Here is a 17,372-nt window from a genome sequence, read left to right on the forward strand (position 1 = left end):
CAGGTTTTCAGGGATACAGTTAATTCAACCGCACTTCCTTTTCCCCTGAAAACCGGATGCGGGACCTCTGCTCAGGCGTCTTTTTACACCTACTACATTAGCTTAAGCAAACAGTGAACAGTGACTACTTTCAAAAGCACAGGGATAATAGAACTCTGGCTTATGCAGGTACCTTGCTCTGTGCTGCAATGCCATTGGTGGAAGTTCCGTCCAATGAGGATGAAGGTTCTAGAAGTGGTAGGCGGTTGACTGAGGTGGTGGATCAAAGGCAGGGGAGCAAACATGTCTCCTTGGGGACAACTAGGGGACCAAACAAAAAACACATCCGTACAACACTCGCTTGAAAAAATGTGGTAAATGGTCCTAGAAAAGTGTATATAGATGCTTTCCTGATAATAATAATGTATACATATTTGTATGCGTGATCATTTCAAAATGACCCACCTTGTCCTCTCAAACACCTTGACTGCGGTGTCACTGGCAAGGGAGCTGACCAGATTGACAATCTCTGTAAGGATGGGCGGGAGCAGAAACTGGGAGGCAATCTCAGCTGTGCACTGCTGAATCGACGGGCATCCTGTTTACACCAGAAGAAAGAAAGCGAGAAAAGGAGAAGAAATAAGAGAAAATGAGAGTTAACCTTCAAATTGAACACCTCTCGCAGAAAATAGATAGGAGACAATGGTATCGTCCCAAATAGCACCATAGTCTCTGTATAGTGCACTACTTTAACCAGAGAGGTTATACAGAGGGAATAGAGTGCAATTTGGGATAAAAAACTATATTTTTTTTATAACCCCCCCCCCATCTTCTCCCTCCTCTACACTCCAGCAGAAATAAGGACAGGGGTAAGGGAAGTGCAAAGAGGAGGGCAGAGGAGAAGGCAGAGGAGCCACTCACCAAGTTTAGCCATGAAGGTGATCCAGGGCTGACAGGTGACCTGGTATAGAGGGTGCAGGGTCCCAATGTCACCCTCCTCTAGCTGGGACACATGTCTCCTGTTGGAAAATACACACACACCCATTGAACAGTGCAATACTACTGACGGAAACTCCACATGTGACTGAATTCAGGAAGGAGCTTATGTCCTCAAAAAACTTCTATGATTTTTTATTGTATAAACATATCCTTTGGAGACAAGTAGGATAAAAAGAAATGCCCTTGAATGATTTCCACACATTCTAAAGAGCTCTTCTTCGTTTACACCCATTCAGCATCAGTCACACCCTTCTTAAGCCTTAGCCCCACCCATCTCTTTAAGAATGAACACCTAAACGCACGAGTCAGCATGGCATTGTCCTCCAGAAAGTAGTCTATTTTTTTTTATCCCCCTCCATTATCTCAGCCAATCATGGATCCTGCCTTTCTCCATACACTCACCGACCAGTTTATTAGGTACAGTGAGTTCAGTTTACTTGAGTGGCATGCACAGTCCCCAGACCTCAACCCAATAAGAGCATATTTGGAATGAGATGGAAAAGGCTGTTCGCAGGATGAATGTACCGGTGACCAATCAGCAGCAACTGCGTGATGCCATCGCGTCAGCATGGACCAACATCCCTGTGGAACGTTTCCGACACTTTGTAGAATGCCCCGAATAACTCAGGCTGTTCTGGAGGCACAGAGGTGTCTGACCCGGGACTAGATGGGTGTACTTAATAAACTGTCCAGTGAGTGTAGCTCAAGCATTTGGAAGAAAAAAACAATAGGATTTGAACCCAGATCTAAATCCAGCCTGTGTATCTTCTAACCTCTGGGCCTGCTCCAGTTCTACAGCCATGGCCTTCTCCTGGCTCCACTGCTGCTTCACATTCTCCGTCTTGTGTCTCCTGCGTGTCCGACCCTCCTCCCCCTTCTCCTGCACGATGTCGTCTGTCGTCTTCGGGCTCCCCAGCTCAGAGGAGTCTGGCTTGCTCTGTAGGGAGGATAATCATTTCCTCACTGACTGAAACGGCAACACGGTGGTTCATAATCCAAATGTAGATATAAATGTTGATCTCGGATGGATGTAGCACTGACAGAACTAAACTCAGAGGAGACCCACAGAAATGTTTTATGAAAGATTCTGAAATGACACTCTATTGCCTAATCAAGTAAACTAGTTTTGGCCACTCTAGCAGAAATAGACAAGTATTGCATTAGGGAAGAGGGTGCCATTTTGGACAAAATCCTCTCTTACAACACATCACAAACCCAATGAAAGAGAACTTCACTCACCAGTATTTCCCAGAAGCTTCGGCGAGTGGTCTTGCCGGTGGGTGTAGTGGACTCAGGGGTGCTTGGTCCGGTGTTGGGGGTGATCCCAAGGGGGGAAGGAATCAGGGTGATAGGGGAGGGGCTGTTCTTAACCCTCCTAGAGCCACTACGAGGCCGGAAGCTGTCCTTAAATTCCTTCACTTCCCTAACCTCCAGGTCATTCCCCTCCTTTGCTTCCAATGGAGGAGGACTTATAAGACCTATGGAAAAGATGTGGAGATAGACAAGGGATGAACCTGATAACATTAGACAATTTACTTTCCAAGAAGACCAATAAAGCATTTGCATTCGTTGTGCAGGCCAAAGGAAACAATATGTACTAAGCAGTAGAGCTGGGCGATATGGACAAAAATCCGTATCGCGATAAATTGCCTGAATTGATGCGATAACGATAAATAGAATGACACGTTTACAACAATCTGCATAATTTCTCTCTTCTTACCCTTTAAACTACTACTGATAGTTTGATGGTTGTAGCCATCAATTGTTCCATTAACAACCACCCATGTTAGCAAAACTTTCATTTCTAACTTCACATTTCTCTAGAGGCTAGTTATTGCAAATGAATGATATCAGCAAAATGCCTGTGATAAGTGATAGGTATGGTCGGTGTCGATCCTTTTTCTGTTGATTGTCCCAGCGTTACCAAGCAGGTACTGTGAAGGTAGTTCTAGTTCCTCACCGTTAGTAGAGTCCTCTCTCTGCCCTCTCCCCGGTGTAGTGCAGAACGTCTCCAGACACAGGGGATTCGGCAGGACCCGGAGTTCCATGATGACGTCACAGAGGGCGTGGCGCAGGGCCCCTCGCAGCTTGTCAGTCAGCTGGAGGGGGGAGACGTTACCTTGCTCCCAGATGTCAAAACGCACCCTCATCTCTGACCCTGTCAGGAAGAAGGAAGGGCAGATTCATGACTAATGAGAATTGCACTGAGCATGAACTACTGTAGCCTGGTCCCAGGTCTGTTTGTGCAGTCTTGCAAACTCCTATGGTCATTGAACTAGCCTGGTCCCAATTCTGTTTGTGCTCTCTTGGCAATGATCACATTGTGACTATGAGCATTGGAGTTGGCTATACAACACACACACACACACACACACACACACACACACACACACACACACACACACACACACACACACACACACACACACACACACACACACACACACACACACACACACACACACACACACACACACACACACACACACACACACACACACACACACACACACACACGATCAGGCTACTGCAGAGCACATCTGATTAATGATGGTGTTATAGACAGCCCAGTAGAGCAGAGCCCAGCAGAGTTTAAGCAGCTCAGGTAGTAGGCTTCTAATTAATAATCTTACACAAACACATGGCAACGCAGTAGATTACCACATGAGGAGGTTATTTTTACTCTTCGAAACAAATTGCATTTTCTCAAACAAACTAGGAAGCATAAATCATATTTGCCCATTAAAGATGTTAGCTATATGCAAATAATATATATATATATATATATGTTTTTATGCATGTCATTATTTGGATGAGGTTTTGGAGTAAAACAATTTTTTTTTTAAACAAAAACAAAAGTTCATCATAATTTTATTCAATTTAACTCAATGTCACATTGACAAATACAATCCCCGTATCTAAGAAAGAGAGAATAAAAACTCATTGTAAAATTATGCAATGACCATCATTATGTGAGCAGCTTCAGCAGTCCTACTCAAGGTGACTTGGCATTTAATTCCAGAGTGAGACCACTATGTACGACTTATTGCTCTGTTTATAAATGAATCCATCTTGTGAAATGGTACTGTAGGAAGATAGAATTTTACGATTCTCAAACACTTCCCCAGTGCAAAAATGATATATATAATTCAATCACTTAATACAAATAGACAACGCAGCACATAATAGAAAACATATTTCATGACATTCGTTGAGAAGAAAAAGACACAGCAACAACTCCTCCAACGGTTGTCCTGGTTACTCAGGCATTGTCATGTTCATCACGCACTAAATGGAGGGGTACCATCTGAACCTGTCCAATAAGAATGATTTGTTTTTTGGTTTTCCGAAGCCAAAAAGGGCTACTATGTGCCCTAATAAACAGGACACTGATCTCTAAAAGAAACCCTACCAGGCTTTACCTAAGCTGAGGTTGTTGGAGTCCACCTTGATGACAGTTGTCAGGGTGTCAAACTGATCTGGCTGTAGGAGGATGGTGGATGCATCCCCTCTGGGTGGTGTCGTGCAGTACTGGGCTGGAACCTGCAATGGGCAGCCTTGAGCATCAACGAACGACAGGGCGATACAGGCGATACCTGAAGGGAACAGGTGAAATGTGGAGGACAGGGTGACCCAGAGTTACACTGATAGACTAATTAGAGGACGAATAAAGGTGGTGCTCTTTTTAAATGGTCCTTTGAGCCGGATAGTGTTTTTTGTACAGTATTAACAATAACCTTGACTATTGTGCATGTCGTTCACATCGAAACGCTAACCATATTTTTCAAGAGAAATGAGGTGCATTTTAAATGCAATAAACAGTGACTTTATGGGCCATTATAAGCTACAGAGATTCACCATTGATTCGGTCTGACATTCTCCTGCTGTAACATCAGAGGAACAACAGCATCAATGGATAAACCATGACCTTTCTACTACAACACAGTTGATGTTCCATCCCAACACAAACCCAGACAGCGTCGTCTTCGGATTCTCACCCCCATCGCCCTGCATCTTCTATCCACCTCATAAAACCCTGCATCATACAGGGATTCCTCACCCATACAGGACACCTGCCCTAAACAACATTACTGCCGATCTGCCCGGGCCCATGTTTGGTTTGATACGACTATGGCTATTAGCTTGCACCGTTAGTGGGTAGAGGCAGGCGTGGAGTAGTGATTGATGGGCTGATGTACCTGGCAGGCTGGCGGGAGACATAGATGCATTACATTCATCACCTGGAATAAAACAGCAACACACACATGGGCTTTACACTCGACTGCAGACGGTCATGCTACACCGCGTGCATGTTGAGCGTGCGTATCTGTCTATTGCAGCCAGCTAGTCAGCAAAGCAGCCACTTGTCATTCTCAAACCACTAAACCCACTTATCAAGTGTTATGGTTTCTCTCCAGAAGATTTTACTGCTACTACTACTACTACTACTACTACTGCTACTACTACTACTGCTACTACTACTGCTACTACTACTGCTACTACATGCCTGCGCATTCTGATGACTGAACAGGTCAGCCGGAGCAAGTGACTTGATTTTTTTTGTACTTTGAGTTTTGCGGGGACTCCAGTCCATTTTTCTTTGGCTACTTTAACTGGGTGGTTTATGAGGTCTGACGGACTGACCGGGCCGTCACCTGTGAGTCGCAAACGCACACAGAAACACAATGCAACAGGTGTCCTTTTGTGTTCAGCAGTCCCTCCATAGTGGCTTTAACGTGAGAGGGTTTATCCCAAACAAATGGTACCCTAGTCCCTATTTAGTGCACTACTTTTGACCAGGGCCCTTATGGCTCTGGTCAAAATGAGTTTACTATACAGGGAATAAGGTGCTACAGAATTTGGGATGCAGCCTCTGACAGGCTGTCCGGTTCTGTGACGGCTACCCGTGTCAGCCAGGGCAATGAGCCAATGGATTGCTACAGCACATCAGTAATGGTGGCAGCCAGAAAACAGGATTTAGAGCTGATGGGCCTCTATCTATCTACAAGACAAGGCCACGCCGTCATCCTGTAAGGCCCTGAGCCAGACAGTCATTCAGTCAATTACACTACAGTTAGTCTGGACTGCGGATCCTTTCCACAGCCTTTGAAGAAGTCACACTGACATCCACTAGACAGACAAGACAGGACCGGGATGACATTTTCAAACTGTCTCAGCCTTAATTTAATTTTCTTTTTTTTTTAAAGAACACCGAAAAATGCACATCTTAGGCTACATAGCATAGCCTTTCTTGGAATGAAAAGAGCTCTACAGATCCAAAGATAACATTTCTATAGGAAAGACGGTGAATAAAATACTACAACATTGTTTCATTCTGCTCAAAATAATTATTCCAGTATCAATGAGTAGCATTGCAGTGGCCCTGTGCTTAACCAGCCTATATATCTCAATAGCTGTAAATATCATTGCCTAATTGAAAAAAAAAAACATTCAATTTCGTTTAAAAGCTGGATACTATTAAACATAAAAACGCACACATATTCCGATGCCTGATTATTTTCCATTCAATTTCTCATTGAGCAGCATCTCTTGATAGACTGCAGAAGCCATTAAAACCAAGACCAAAGCCAGTCAAGAACACATTGAAGCTTTAAAAAGGCGGCAAAAGTGCCACCAGACTACATTAAAAGAACGAAAGAACAGTCAGGTCACTCTGCATGCCACTTAAAAAGTAATGCAGAGAACAATGGGCAACTCAAATAAGCAATCCGGTCCACATTAAACACTACTGTTGTTGAAGTGCAGCCAATTTACTTCCAATCTCCCTTAAAGAGTAAAACACAGCCAAATAAAGCCATATGGAAAATGAGGCAAGAGCAGGAGCACCCCAGCCAGCCGGACCAGTAGAGCCAAGGTAGCTAGGGGTTCATCAAACATGATACCTTGGAACTGAGAGGGTGGGAAGAGGTGTTGAACGAGGTCCGACATGGTACCTGAGTCAACAGACAGACAGGCAGACATACCCTCAATACATTACCTTCTAGTATCATCAGATATGATATGAGAGGTGTCTCTTTTCAGCTCCTGTCTGAAGGCCAGATGGTGCATCAGTTGCTAATGTAACGTATGGTACGTTGCGAACTGTGTACTAAGCAGTGCAAACTGACAAACTAATGAGGAATCGGCGTAGTCAGTGGAACAAGCATCTTCAGATCATCTCTAATTAGGGTCGCCAAGGGTTCCCGCTAACTTTCCCAAAATCCACAGGTTTTCCAGAAATCCTGGTCAGAGGATTACGGATTTCCTGCTTATAGAAAACCTGTACATTTGTGGATAGCTTCCGGAATTTTGCAACCCCATCTCAGATTGATCTACCGATTGAATGCAAATGTCCAGGAGACCTGGGCCTGGGCCTCTACTAGCTCTGGTCCAGGGCGTCAGTGCAGCTTTAAAGGAAGTCTCAGTGTTAACAAGCCACACTAATGCCCTGGACCAGAGCTAGGCCTCCACTAGCCTGGCACTACACTCTTTCACTTCCTTTATGCACAGACATTGCTACTATTTTATCACACATACAATAACAGACATGAGTTAGTATAGTACTTATTTGTTGCAGGGCCTTCGTACACAGTTATCAGTAAGAGGAAAATATCTCTGTCTGAATTCTGCAATAAAACGAGGTCTATAAGCTCACTGAGATGGAATCGCTGAAGCAGCAGCCCATGTTAAAATGCCTTCCATGGTATTCAAGCACAGTAGGTGTGTAGTTTAGGTTGTGACTTTTCTACAAGATTAAATGTGGTAACCATCGGAAAACAGTTTCTTAATAAGCTGGCCGTGGAACACAACAGTGCAAGGCTAAATCTTCCATCTCTGCCAGAGTGGCAGTCTGCACCTGACATATTCTCACACCATGCAGGGATCAAGTCAAATCAAATCACTCAAACACCTTGTTGTGCAATACTTCAAATGAATAAGATGCTGTCAGAGCTTCCCTTCACAGCAAATAAAAAGCAGTGAGACTGCATGGGGAATGAATGCAAAAGCCTGGGTTGTGTGTGCATCTAAAATGGCACCCTATTCCCTTTATAGTGCACTCGGGCCAATAGGGCTCGGGTTAAAACTAGTGTACTATATGAGGAATAGGGTGCCATTTGGGAAGCTACCTGGAGGGACCCCCCCCCCCGAATAAACATCACCCTTGGTACTTTGAGTAGTACACTGCAGAGAAGTCAAATTAAGTGAGATATCAGCCTGTTTTGAAACAATATTTATGCCGACAGGCAGTGGGGATAATATAGGAGCCGTGTGTTTAATCATTATAGCTGTCAACACACTATATAATGAACAGGATAGCTGGAGAAATGTCTTACTATAGGCTAATCCCAACTGACAGGAGGCCATATTACACACGTGCACGCTCGCACCCGGGTGCACGGCAATAGCATGTGCTGTCCCCAAAGAAAGATGATCTGATCCTCAAACAGGGGAATACACAACAAAACAGGCCATTATTCAGTCTCGTTTCATTTTTTGGCAAGTTATCCACCAAAGCACACTTCAGATATGGAAGTTGGCGAGTCTGATGGGCCAGTCACCTTGGGAGAACGAGTGTAACACTAACCAGAGAAACGAACATTCTCTACCAGAAGTGCCTCAGCAGAACAAAAGTCAGCTTAGTGCGTATTAGCTATGCAAGGCAGTGCTGTGATAATTTTCTGTGCGATTATTTAATGTGGTGAAAAGTATAAATAGGGAAAGAGGCTGTCAGCACAAACTGCGATATCACTCCCTCGAAGTCAGCAGCTTATAAACACACACACACACACACACACACACAACTCCGCTGAGCAGAAAACGTCAAGTAGAGGAGAGAAAATACAGCCTCCGCTAAATAATTTGAGAAAACAAGTGAAGGCTACCTAATTATAAGGAAACACAATATCAGCTGGTGAATTAGGTGTAGGGTGCGCTATGCCAACTGCAATGGGATACGTGTGTGTATGTGCACGCGAGAGAGAGAAAGAGTGACAGTGCAAGACCGCGAGAAAGCAAGACAGAGACAGGGACATTGTGCAGGGACAGAGTGAGAGGACAGTGTGTGCACAGGGACAGCTGAGAGAAGAGAGAAAATAACTTCATTACCTTTCCCTCCAGTCCCCTGGCCCCCAGGCTTATTGTAGAGGTAGACATCAGAGTCAGGTAGTTCACTGCTCTGATGGAAGTAGTGCTGAGAGAGAGAGTGAGAGAGAGAGAGAAGAGATGTGTGATTTAACACACAAAATTCAAACTTGTCAAAATAAATGTAGTCACTACTCTATCCATCAGTGGATTGGTCCTCTTTTTGAATACATCTAGCCTACACCCCTTCATAGGGAACTGTATACACCACACTTGAATCAATTGAATGGTCCCCTTCTATCATCCCCTAAAACTGACAAATACGTCGCTGAAAAAACACTTTGGCCAATTAGATCAGCTCTGAAAAAGATCTGATGAGATGGGTCAAAAGAGAGTGGAAAAGAGATCTGAATTGGGCAGCCCTAGTGCTGGGAGTAATGCTACCCGGCATTCAGACACTTGTGACAAAAATCGCTTATTAAAGCGGCATCACAGCAGAAAATGTTGGTGGGACAGAGGTCGGTTAATATATTGGTTTCAATTCTACCAAAGTTGAGAGGGAGAGAGGTGGGACATGATATACACGCTTTCACTTGCAGAAGCAGATTTTGCCCCTGATGTCGGTATGCAGGATGAGGTAGTCTACCTCGAAGTGGTGCTCGCTGTACTGTAGCCATCTGTGGACTCAGTGTAGTGGTACCAGTGTAGTGTACAAGTACTGTTGCATACCTTGAAGTGGTGTTCTACGTAGCTGTCTGTGTACTTGGGGATGTGGAGGAAGATGAGCAGGTTCTGCCTGAGGTAGTGGGCCACAGCAGGGGTCCAGGGCATGAAGCACTGCGGCAGAGTAAACTCCATCACCTCAGTGGCTGGAGAGCCTGACGGCTGGATAAACTGAGGGGAGAACATCAACACGTAATCAAGCAATACATCAATGTCTCTCCCATTCCTACTAAATTCTAAGTAATCTCTGAAACCAATAACTGAATATTTTGTCTTTTCCACAAGAGATTCAAAAGCAAATCTCAACACTACTTCTGGGGGTGAAAGTAGCTACATTTGAACTGGTGAAAATAGCATATTTAGCCCCTTCCCGCCACAGAACAAACCGAACGGTTCGGCTAAAATCTCTGCCTCCGTTAAATCACGATTCATCAAAAGAATGTGACACTAGTGCACCAAATCATTTACCTCCACGTCAGCAGGGGTGAGTTTGCAGTTCCTGCCCAGCATGATGGTGATGATGTCCAGGGTGGTCTCATCCAGACGCTTCCTCAGAACCTTCACCAGCTCATCTGTGATCTCTGGACCTGTGTTGGAGACCAGGCAGAGACAAGGGTCAGGAGAAGACCTCAAACCATAGCTTTTTATTGTCATCTCCTCACCTCTCCATCGCTTCGACCAGAAAGAATTGACCAGGTGAAAGCCAGGCTAATGATGAGTGTCCACCATGTTGTTTTAAATGATGTATTTTTCCCATCAGTGCATATGAAGGGGAGATGACAGATTAAGCAATTCAAATCGAGACCATGTCAAAATGACCCTTGCCTCAGACCTGACTTGGCTTTGTCTTTCCAGTTCTTCAATGAACAAAGACATAAGAAAACATTACTTTGAGAAGGTCCACAGCTCATCAGTGGTGGTGCGTTAAGCCAAATCAGGAATCGTATCAGATCTCCAAATGTGCACATTTATATACCTACACTACCTTTCAAAAGTTTGGGGTCACTTAGTAATGTCCTTGTTTTTGAAAGAAAAGCACGTTTTTTTTGTCCATTAAAATAACATCAAACTGATCAGAAATACAGTGTAGACATTGTTAATGTTGTAAATGACTATTGTAGCTGGAAACGGCTGATTTTTTATGGAATATCTACATAGGCGTACAGAGGCCCATTATCAGCAACCATCACTCCTGTATTCCAATGGCACGTTGTGTTAGCTAATCCAAGTTGATAATTTTAAAAGGCTAATTGATCATTAGAAAACATTCTTGCAATTATGTTAGCACAGCTGAAAACTATTGTACTGATTAAAGAAGCAATAAAACTGGCCTTCTTTAGACTAGTTAAGTGTCTGAAGCATCAGTATTTGTAGGTTCGAATACAGGCTCAAACTGGCCAAAAACAAATAACTTTCTGAAACTGATCAGTCTATTCTTGTTCTGAGAAATGAAGGCTATTCCGTGTTAGAAATTGCCAAGAAACTGAAGATCTCATACAACACTGTGTACTACTCCCTTCACAGAACAGCGCAAATTGGCTCTAACAAGAATAGCAAGAGGAGTGGGAGGCCCCGGTGCACACCTGAGCAAGAGGACAAGTACATTAGTGTGTCTAGTTTGAGAAACAGACACCTCATAAGTCCTCAACTGGCAGCTTCATTAAATAGTACACGCAAAACACCAGTCTCAACGTCAACAGTGAAGAGGCGACTCCGGGATGCAGCTGCCAGTTGTACACGGTAGTGTACATCTGTGCGCAGGCCAGGTGGCCTACTTCTATGCGTAATCAGGTGCCCGTCCTTACTCAACATTGACAGGAGCGCTCTGAACAAAATAGAATTACTAAATTGACCAAACTCATAAACGGAATGAAATAAACATAGGTTGTGCTCTCTGCAAATAACATGTCCACTCCGATAATGACAATGGTAAAAGACTGGAATAATAATACATTGAATCCATTAACAGAAATGACCGTAACCAAACAAACATTATAGATTAGAAATGTACTAATGTACTAGGAATGTACTACTGGTGACATATGTAATGGGGAATTCATATACACTAACTATCAAATGCAAACAATTCACACAATTAAGTTGAAAAAATGAATGTACATAAATTGGCAGGAGAGATTGTATCCTGGAGAGACATGCATTGTGCATTTTAGCCACACTCCCCTTCTTCTTGGACAGTGTCATCCCTGCTGCCTCTGCACTGGATTACTTCACTGAGATGGGCAGGAATAAAAAGTCTCTTGTGCCATAATAAAAAATAAAATAAAAAAAATATATATATATCTTCGCTACTGCTCAACAAAAAAAAAATAATCTTGGTCGACCAACATCCTATCGACCAAAGAATCGGCCAGTCGAATAATTGGGATCAGCCCTAATCCAGAGCATCCCAAACATGCTCGATGGGTGACATGTCTGGTGAGTACGCAGGCCATGAAAGAACTGGGACATTTTCAGCATCCAGGAATTGTGTACAGATCCTTGCGACATGGGCATTATCATGCTGAAACATGAGGTGACGGCGGCAGATGAATGGCATGACAATTGGGCCTCAGGATCTCGTCACGGTATCTCTGTGCATTCAAATTGTCATTGATAAAATACAATTCTGTTCGTTGTCCGTAGCTTATGCCTGCCCATTCCATAACCCCACAGCCACCGACGGGCACTCTGTTCACAACGTTGACATCAGCAAACCGCTCGCCCACTGAACACCTTACACGCTGTTTGCCATCTGCCTTGGTAAAGCTGAAACTGGGATTCATAAGTGAAAAGCACACTTCTCCAGCATGTCAGTGGGCATCAAAGGTGAGCATTTGCCAACTCAAGTCAGTTACGATGCCAAACTGCAGTCAGGTCAAGACCCTGATGAGGACAACGAGCACGCAGATGAGCTGAGACTGTTTGAGAGTTTGTGCAGAAATACTTCAGTTGTGTAAACTGTCCGGGTGACTGGCGTGGTTACAAGTGGTCTGTGGATGTGAGGCCAGTTGGACGTACTGCCAACATCTCTAAAACGACATTGGAGGCGGCTTATGGTAAAAAAAATTGACATTACATTCTCTGCCATCAGCTCTGGTGGACATTCCTGCAGTCTGCATGCCAATTGCACGCACCCTCAAAACTGCACATATGTGGCATTGTGCATTTGCACATTTTAGAGTAGCCTTTTATTGTCCCCAGCACAAGGTGCAGCTGAGTAATGATCATGCTGTCAGCTTCTTCATATGCCCCACCTGTCAGGTAGATGGATTATTTTGGCAAAAGAGAAAGGCTCACTAACAGGGATGTACAAAAAAAAAAGGTGTGCACGACATTTGAGATACATTTTTGTGCGGATGGAACATTTCTGGGATCTTTCATTTCAGCTCGTGAAACATGGAACCAACACTTTAAATTATGCGTTTATATTTTTGTTCCGTGTATAACGGCTGCTTCTCTACTTCAAATGGTGTATTGCTGACTTCCTTTACTGTTGAGAGGATACCTTAGAGGTGTTTCTCTCTGACATATTTATGCGAATCAATGCTCAGTAAGGAGTCTGGAGCAATGACTGTATTTATGGACAAAGCCATCCATCACGTGACACCATTCATTCCTATGTGAAGACTGAACAGCGCATTGAAGCCAAATGAAGTCAGTTAAGATGGCATGACATAACATGCACAGTTTGAGCTACTCCAGGAAATGACGTTTTTAGGCTAGCTCATGCTGCCCTCTCTCATGGAGTAACTCAAGTTGAAGGCCGACCAGGGTACTGCAGGCTGCCATTAGCAACTTAATTATCTTTATAACATCCAAGGTTCTCCCCGGGAGTTTTTAACAAGGTGGTGCTCGTCGTCGTGTTGCAACCGTGGACAGACCATTTTTATGCGATACGCTCATCAGCACTTGGCGGTCCCGTTCTGTGAGCTTGTCTGGCCTACCATTTTGCGTCTGAGTGATTGAATCCCTGAGCTGACGAGGTAAAATATCTGCCCATGTGCAAGGCAGTTAACCCACTGTTCCCCGGGCGCTAATGACATGGATGTCGGTTATGGCAGCCTCCCGCACCTCTCTGATTCAGAGGGGTTGGGTTAAATGCGGAAGACACATTTCAGTTGAATGCATTCAGTTGTACAACTGACTAGGTATCCCCCTTTCCCTTTGTTGCTCCTATATGTTTCCACTTCACAATAACAACACTTACAGTTGACCGGGGGAGTTCTAGCAGGGCAGACATTTGACAAACTTACTTGTTGGAAAGGTGGCACCCTATGACAGTGCCACGTTGAAAGTCACTGAGCTTTTCAGTAAGGCCATTCTACTGCCAGTGTTTGTCTATGGAGATTGCACGGCAGTGTGCTTCATACACCTGTCAGCAACGGGTGTGGCTGAAATAGCTGAATCCACAAATTTAGAGGTGTTCACACACTTTTGTATATATAGTGTATATATTATGTTTAGAAATGAAATATTGTCTAGGCTACTCAAGAAATTTGAGATTACAGTATTCAAACGTAGCCTACAAACGTCAATGGAAGAGGTGAACTGTCTGTTCTACCGTTAAACTGTGCTTCGGATCAGATCGCGTAGAGCAAAATACCGCTGCTTATCAACAGTATTTACTACTGTGAAGTGGGTCCAATTAAATGAGAGATGGGAGAAATGGTAGCCTACAGTGCCTTGCAAAAGTATTCATTCCCCTTGGTGTTTTTCCTGTTTTGTTACCTTACAATCTGTAATTTAAATTGATTTTATTTGGATTTCATGCAATGGACATACACAAAATAGTCCAAACGGCAAAGAGGTGCGTGCATATTTTTTCACCCCCTTTGCTATGAGGCTCCTAAATAAGATCTGGTGCAACCGATTACCTTCAGAAGTCACATAATTAGTCAGCTGTGTGCAATCTAAGTGTCACATGATCGGTCACATGATCTCAGTATATATACAGCCCTGTTCTGAAAGGCCCCAGAGTCTGCAACACCACCAAGCAAGGGATCTCCCCAAACAGGTCAGGGACAAAGTTGTGTAGAAGTACAGATCAGGGTTGGGGTAGAAAAAAATATCTGAAACTTTGAACATCCACGCAGCACCATTATATCCATTATTAAAAAATGGAAAGAATATGGCACCACAACAAGCCTGCCAAGAGAGGGCCGTCCACCAAAACTCACAGACCATAATCAGAGGCAACAAAGAGACCAAAAATAATCCCGAGGGAGCTGCAAAGCTCCACAGCGGAGATTGGAGTATCTGTCCATAAGAATACTTTAAGCCATTCACTCTACAGAGCTGGGCTTTATGGAAGAGTGGTCAGAAAAAAGTAATTGCTTTAAGAAAAAAATAAGTAAACACGTCTGGTGTTCGCCAAAAGGCATGTGGGAGACTCCCCAAACATATTGAAGAAGGTACTCTGGTCAGATGAGACTAAAATTGATATTTTTGCCCATCAAGGAAAACGCTATGTCTGGCGTAAATTGAAAGAAAAATGGATGGTGCTAAATACAGGGACATTTTTGAGGGAAACCTGTTTCAGTCTTCCAGAGATTTGAGACTGCAACGGAGGTTCCCCTTCCAGCAGAACAATGACCCTAAGCATACTGCTAAAGCAACACTCGAGTGGTTTAACCCATCCAACTTGAAGGAGCTGGAGCAGTTTTTAGTCAAATCCCAGCGGCTAGATTTGACAAGTTTATAGAGACATACCCCAAGAGACTTGCAGCTGTAATTGCTGCAAAAGGGGGCTCTATAAAGTATTGACTTGGGGGGGGGGGGTGAATAGGGGTGAATACACACTCAAGTTCAGTTTTTTTGTCTTATTTATTCTTTTTTATTTTTTATTGGTAGGCATGTTGGGTAAATCAAATGATACAAATCCCCCCAAGATACATTTTTAGGTTCCCAGGTTGTAAGGCAACAAAATAGTTAAAATGCCAAGGGGGTGAATACTTTCGCAAGCCACAACTACCTTGTTGTAGGCTAATTTGCAAGAATGAAACCAATGAAATGAAAGAAATAATCAGATTTCTAATTATTTTACAATGTAACTATCAAATTAATAGATTTTCTTCTCACTAACAGCCAACGATTGCACCTGTTTCTTTCATGAATAAATCATCATACATTCCCTGTGAGAAAGCTAACTGTGCCTCCTCACTAGACCCATTTCACAGTATACATAGAGATATAACTGCTAGGTCACATTACCTGTGTTTGATCCATTCTAAAATAATTTCTAAACATTAAATATAAATTACAGAAGACATGAGAAGTAAATCAGAAAGTTTGTTAGTTGTGTTGCTAGTCTAAATCTGTACTATTTGCCAGTTTAAAGCAGTACTAACAAATGTTTGTGTTAGATTGGTCTTGTGGCATGTGGAGGGGCATTGCCACCATGCATGCAGGCGACAATTAATTAAGGGACTCTATGTTACTAATTGGGGGGAAAGAGTTCCTGCTCTAGTCCAGCTCTTTAAAAGTATTCTGTATATTTCTGTATCGTACAGGTTACAGTATTTAAACTGTTATTGTAGAGTTGTTTATTTTGCTAAGTGTTTATAGGCTTAGTTTGACCTTCCTGTCACCTGGTCTCTGCCAGGGTATATATGCTCAGGTGTAGAGCTTTATGGTAGTTGAAGATGGCCGTCTGGCTTGGCAGGGCTATCTGTTCTGAGCCCTAGGGGCTAGTCAGACTGCTCTTCAGTTTTTCTATTCATTTGACTAGTTTTGAAAAGAAATCGGTTCATTATACACCGAGCCTGGTCCAGCATCTTGTTGGATGATTTGTATATTTTAGAAATACCTGCTCCAAGAGCCTTAAAATAAGAACCACACACTAGATCTTCTGCATCCTCCCTTTCCTTTCTCACCAACACCAGCCAGATAGCACCAACCAACCAGAGCAAGTAAGAGGCCTTACCACCCACCCTTACATTCCCTATTTGCACAAGGTTACTAGGCTACTTTTGCCTTGTGGCAATGCAATACTTCAACCACTGGAAACTATGCGTACGCATGGTCTAAAGTTTGCAGGAGGATAAGCACATTCACAGGTCAAGGGGCAGTTTTTATGAATGCCAAGCTTTGCGTGGAAACTGGAGCATACATATTTTGTGCATACACAAGGTTTATAAAATGAGGCCCCAGATCTGGAGCCTTAGAAACAAATGCACACACTTCAAGAAAATGTCACCTCTCTGTAAACAAAGGAATTCATCAATAAAGAAGTTGAACAGTTGTGGGGGAGAGAAAAAAACATGTACGAATGTAATATGTCCCTCTTGTTAAAGCTCAGAAAAACTTTGAGAGGAAAGAGCTGACGTCATGGATGAAGCCTGGAAAGAGCTAGATGGAGCCAGAGCAACAGTGCCATCTAGCAGGCCATTAGAAGATACTGCAGCACAGACTACAGAATGAATCAGCAGTTTCATGTTTCATCTGTTTGCCAGGAGGACAGTATACAGGGACACATTTAACTCAGAGAGGAAATGTACCGAGAGGAGACAAACCGGTCGTGTTTTATTCCTAACTCCTGCATCAGCCCTTTACATATGCAGTTAATCCCTCATTAGGAGAACTCTTCTCAC

The 17,372-nt window shown here is 43.4% G+C and overlaps 1 protein-coding gene across 5 annotated transcripts in view; it reads right to left on the reverse strand.

Annotated features, from left to right (window-relative positions):
• Positions 1 to 17,372, reverse strand: part of LOC118358648 (KICSTOR complex protein SZT2) — a 110,701-nt gene that overhangs the window by 33,373 nt on the left and 59,956 nt on the right. For all 5 annotated transcript variants that reach the window (XM_052480282.1, XM_052480284.1, XM_052480283.1 and 2 more), the window contains 10 exons: positions 10,252 to 10,370; positions 9,790 to 9,954; positions 9,085 to 9,169; positions 4,401 to 4,574; positions 2,939 to 3,136; positions 2,218 to 2,456; positions 1,752 to 1,915; positions 901 to 998; positions 445 to 577; positions 173 to 300 (listed from right to left, as the gene is read on the reverse strand). In XM_052480282.1, coding sequence (XP_052336242.1) covers positions 173 to 300; positions 445 to 577; positions 901 to 998; positions 1,752 to 1,915; positions 2,218 to 2,456; positions 2,939 to 3,136; positions 4,401 to 4,574; positions 9,085 to 9,169; positions 9,790 to 9,954; positions 10,252 to 10,370 — 1,503 coding nt within the window. The remainder of the gene's footprint in view (positions 1 to 172; positions 301 to 444; positions 578 to 900; positions 999 to 1,751; positions 1,916 to 2,217; positions 2,457 to 2,938; positions 3,137 to 4,400; positions 4,575 to 9,084; positions 9,170 to 9,789; positions 9,955 to 10,251; positions 10,371 to 17,372) is intronic.

This window comes from Oncorhynchus keta, chromosome 26 (genome assembly GCF_023373465.1).
Source record: "Oncorhynchus keta strain PuntledgeMale-10-30-2019 chromosome 26, Oket_V2, whole genome shotgun sequence".
NCBI lineage: Eukaryota > Metazoa > Chordata > Actinopteri > Salmoniformes > Salmonidae > Oncorhynchus > Oncorhynchus keta.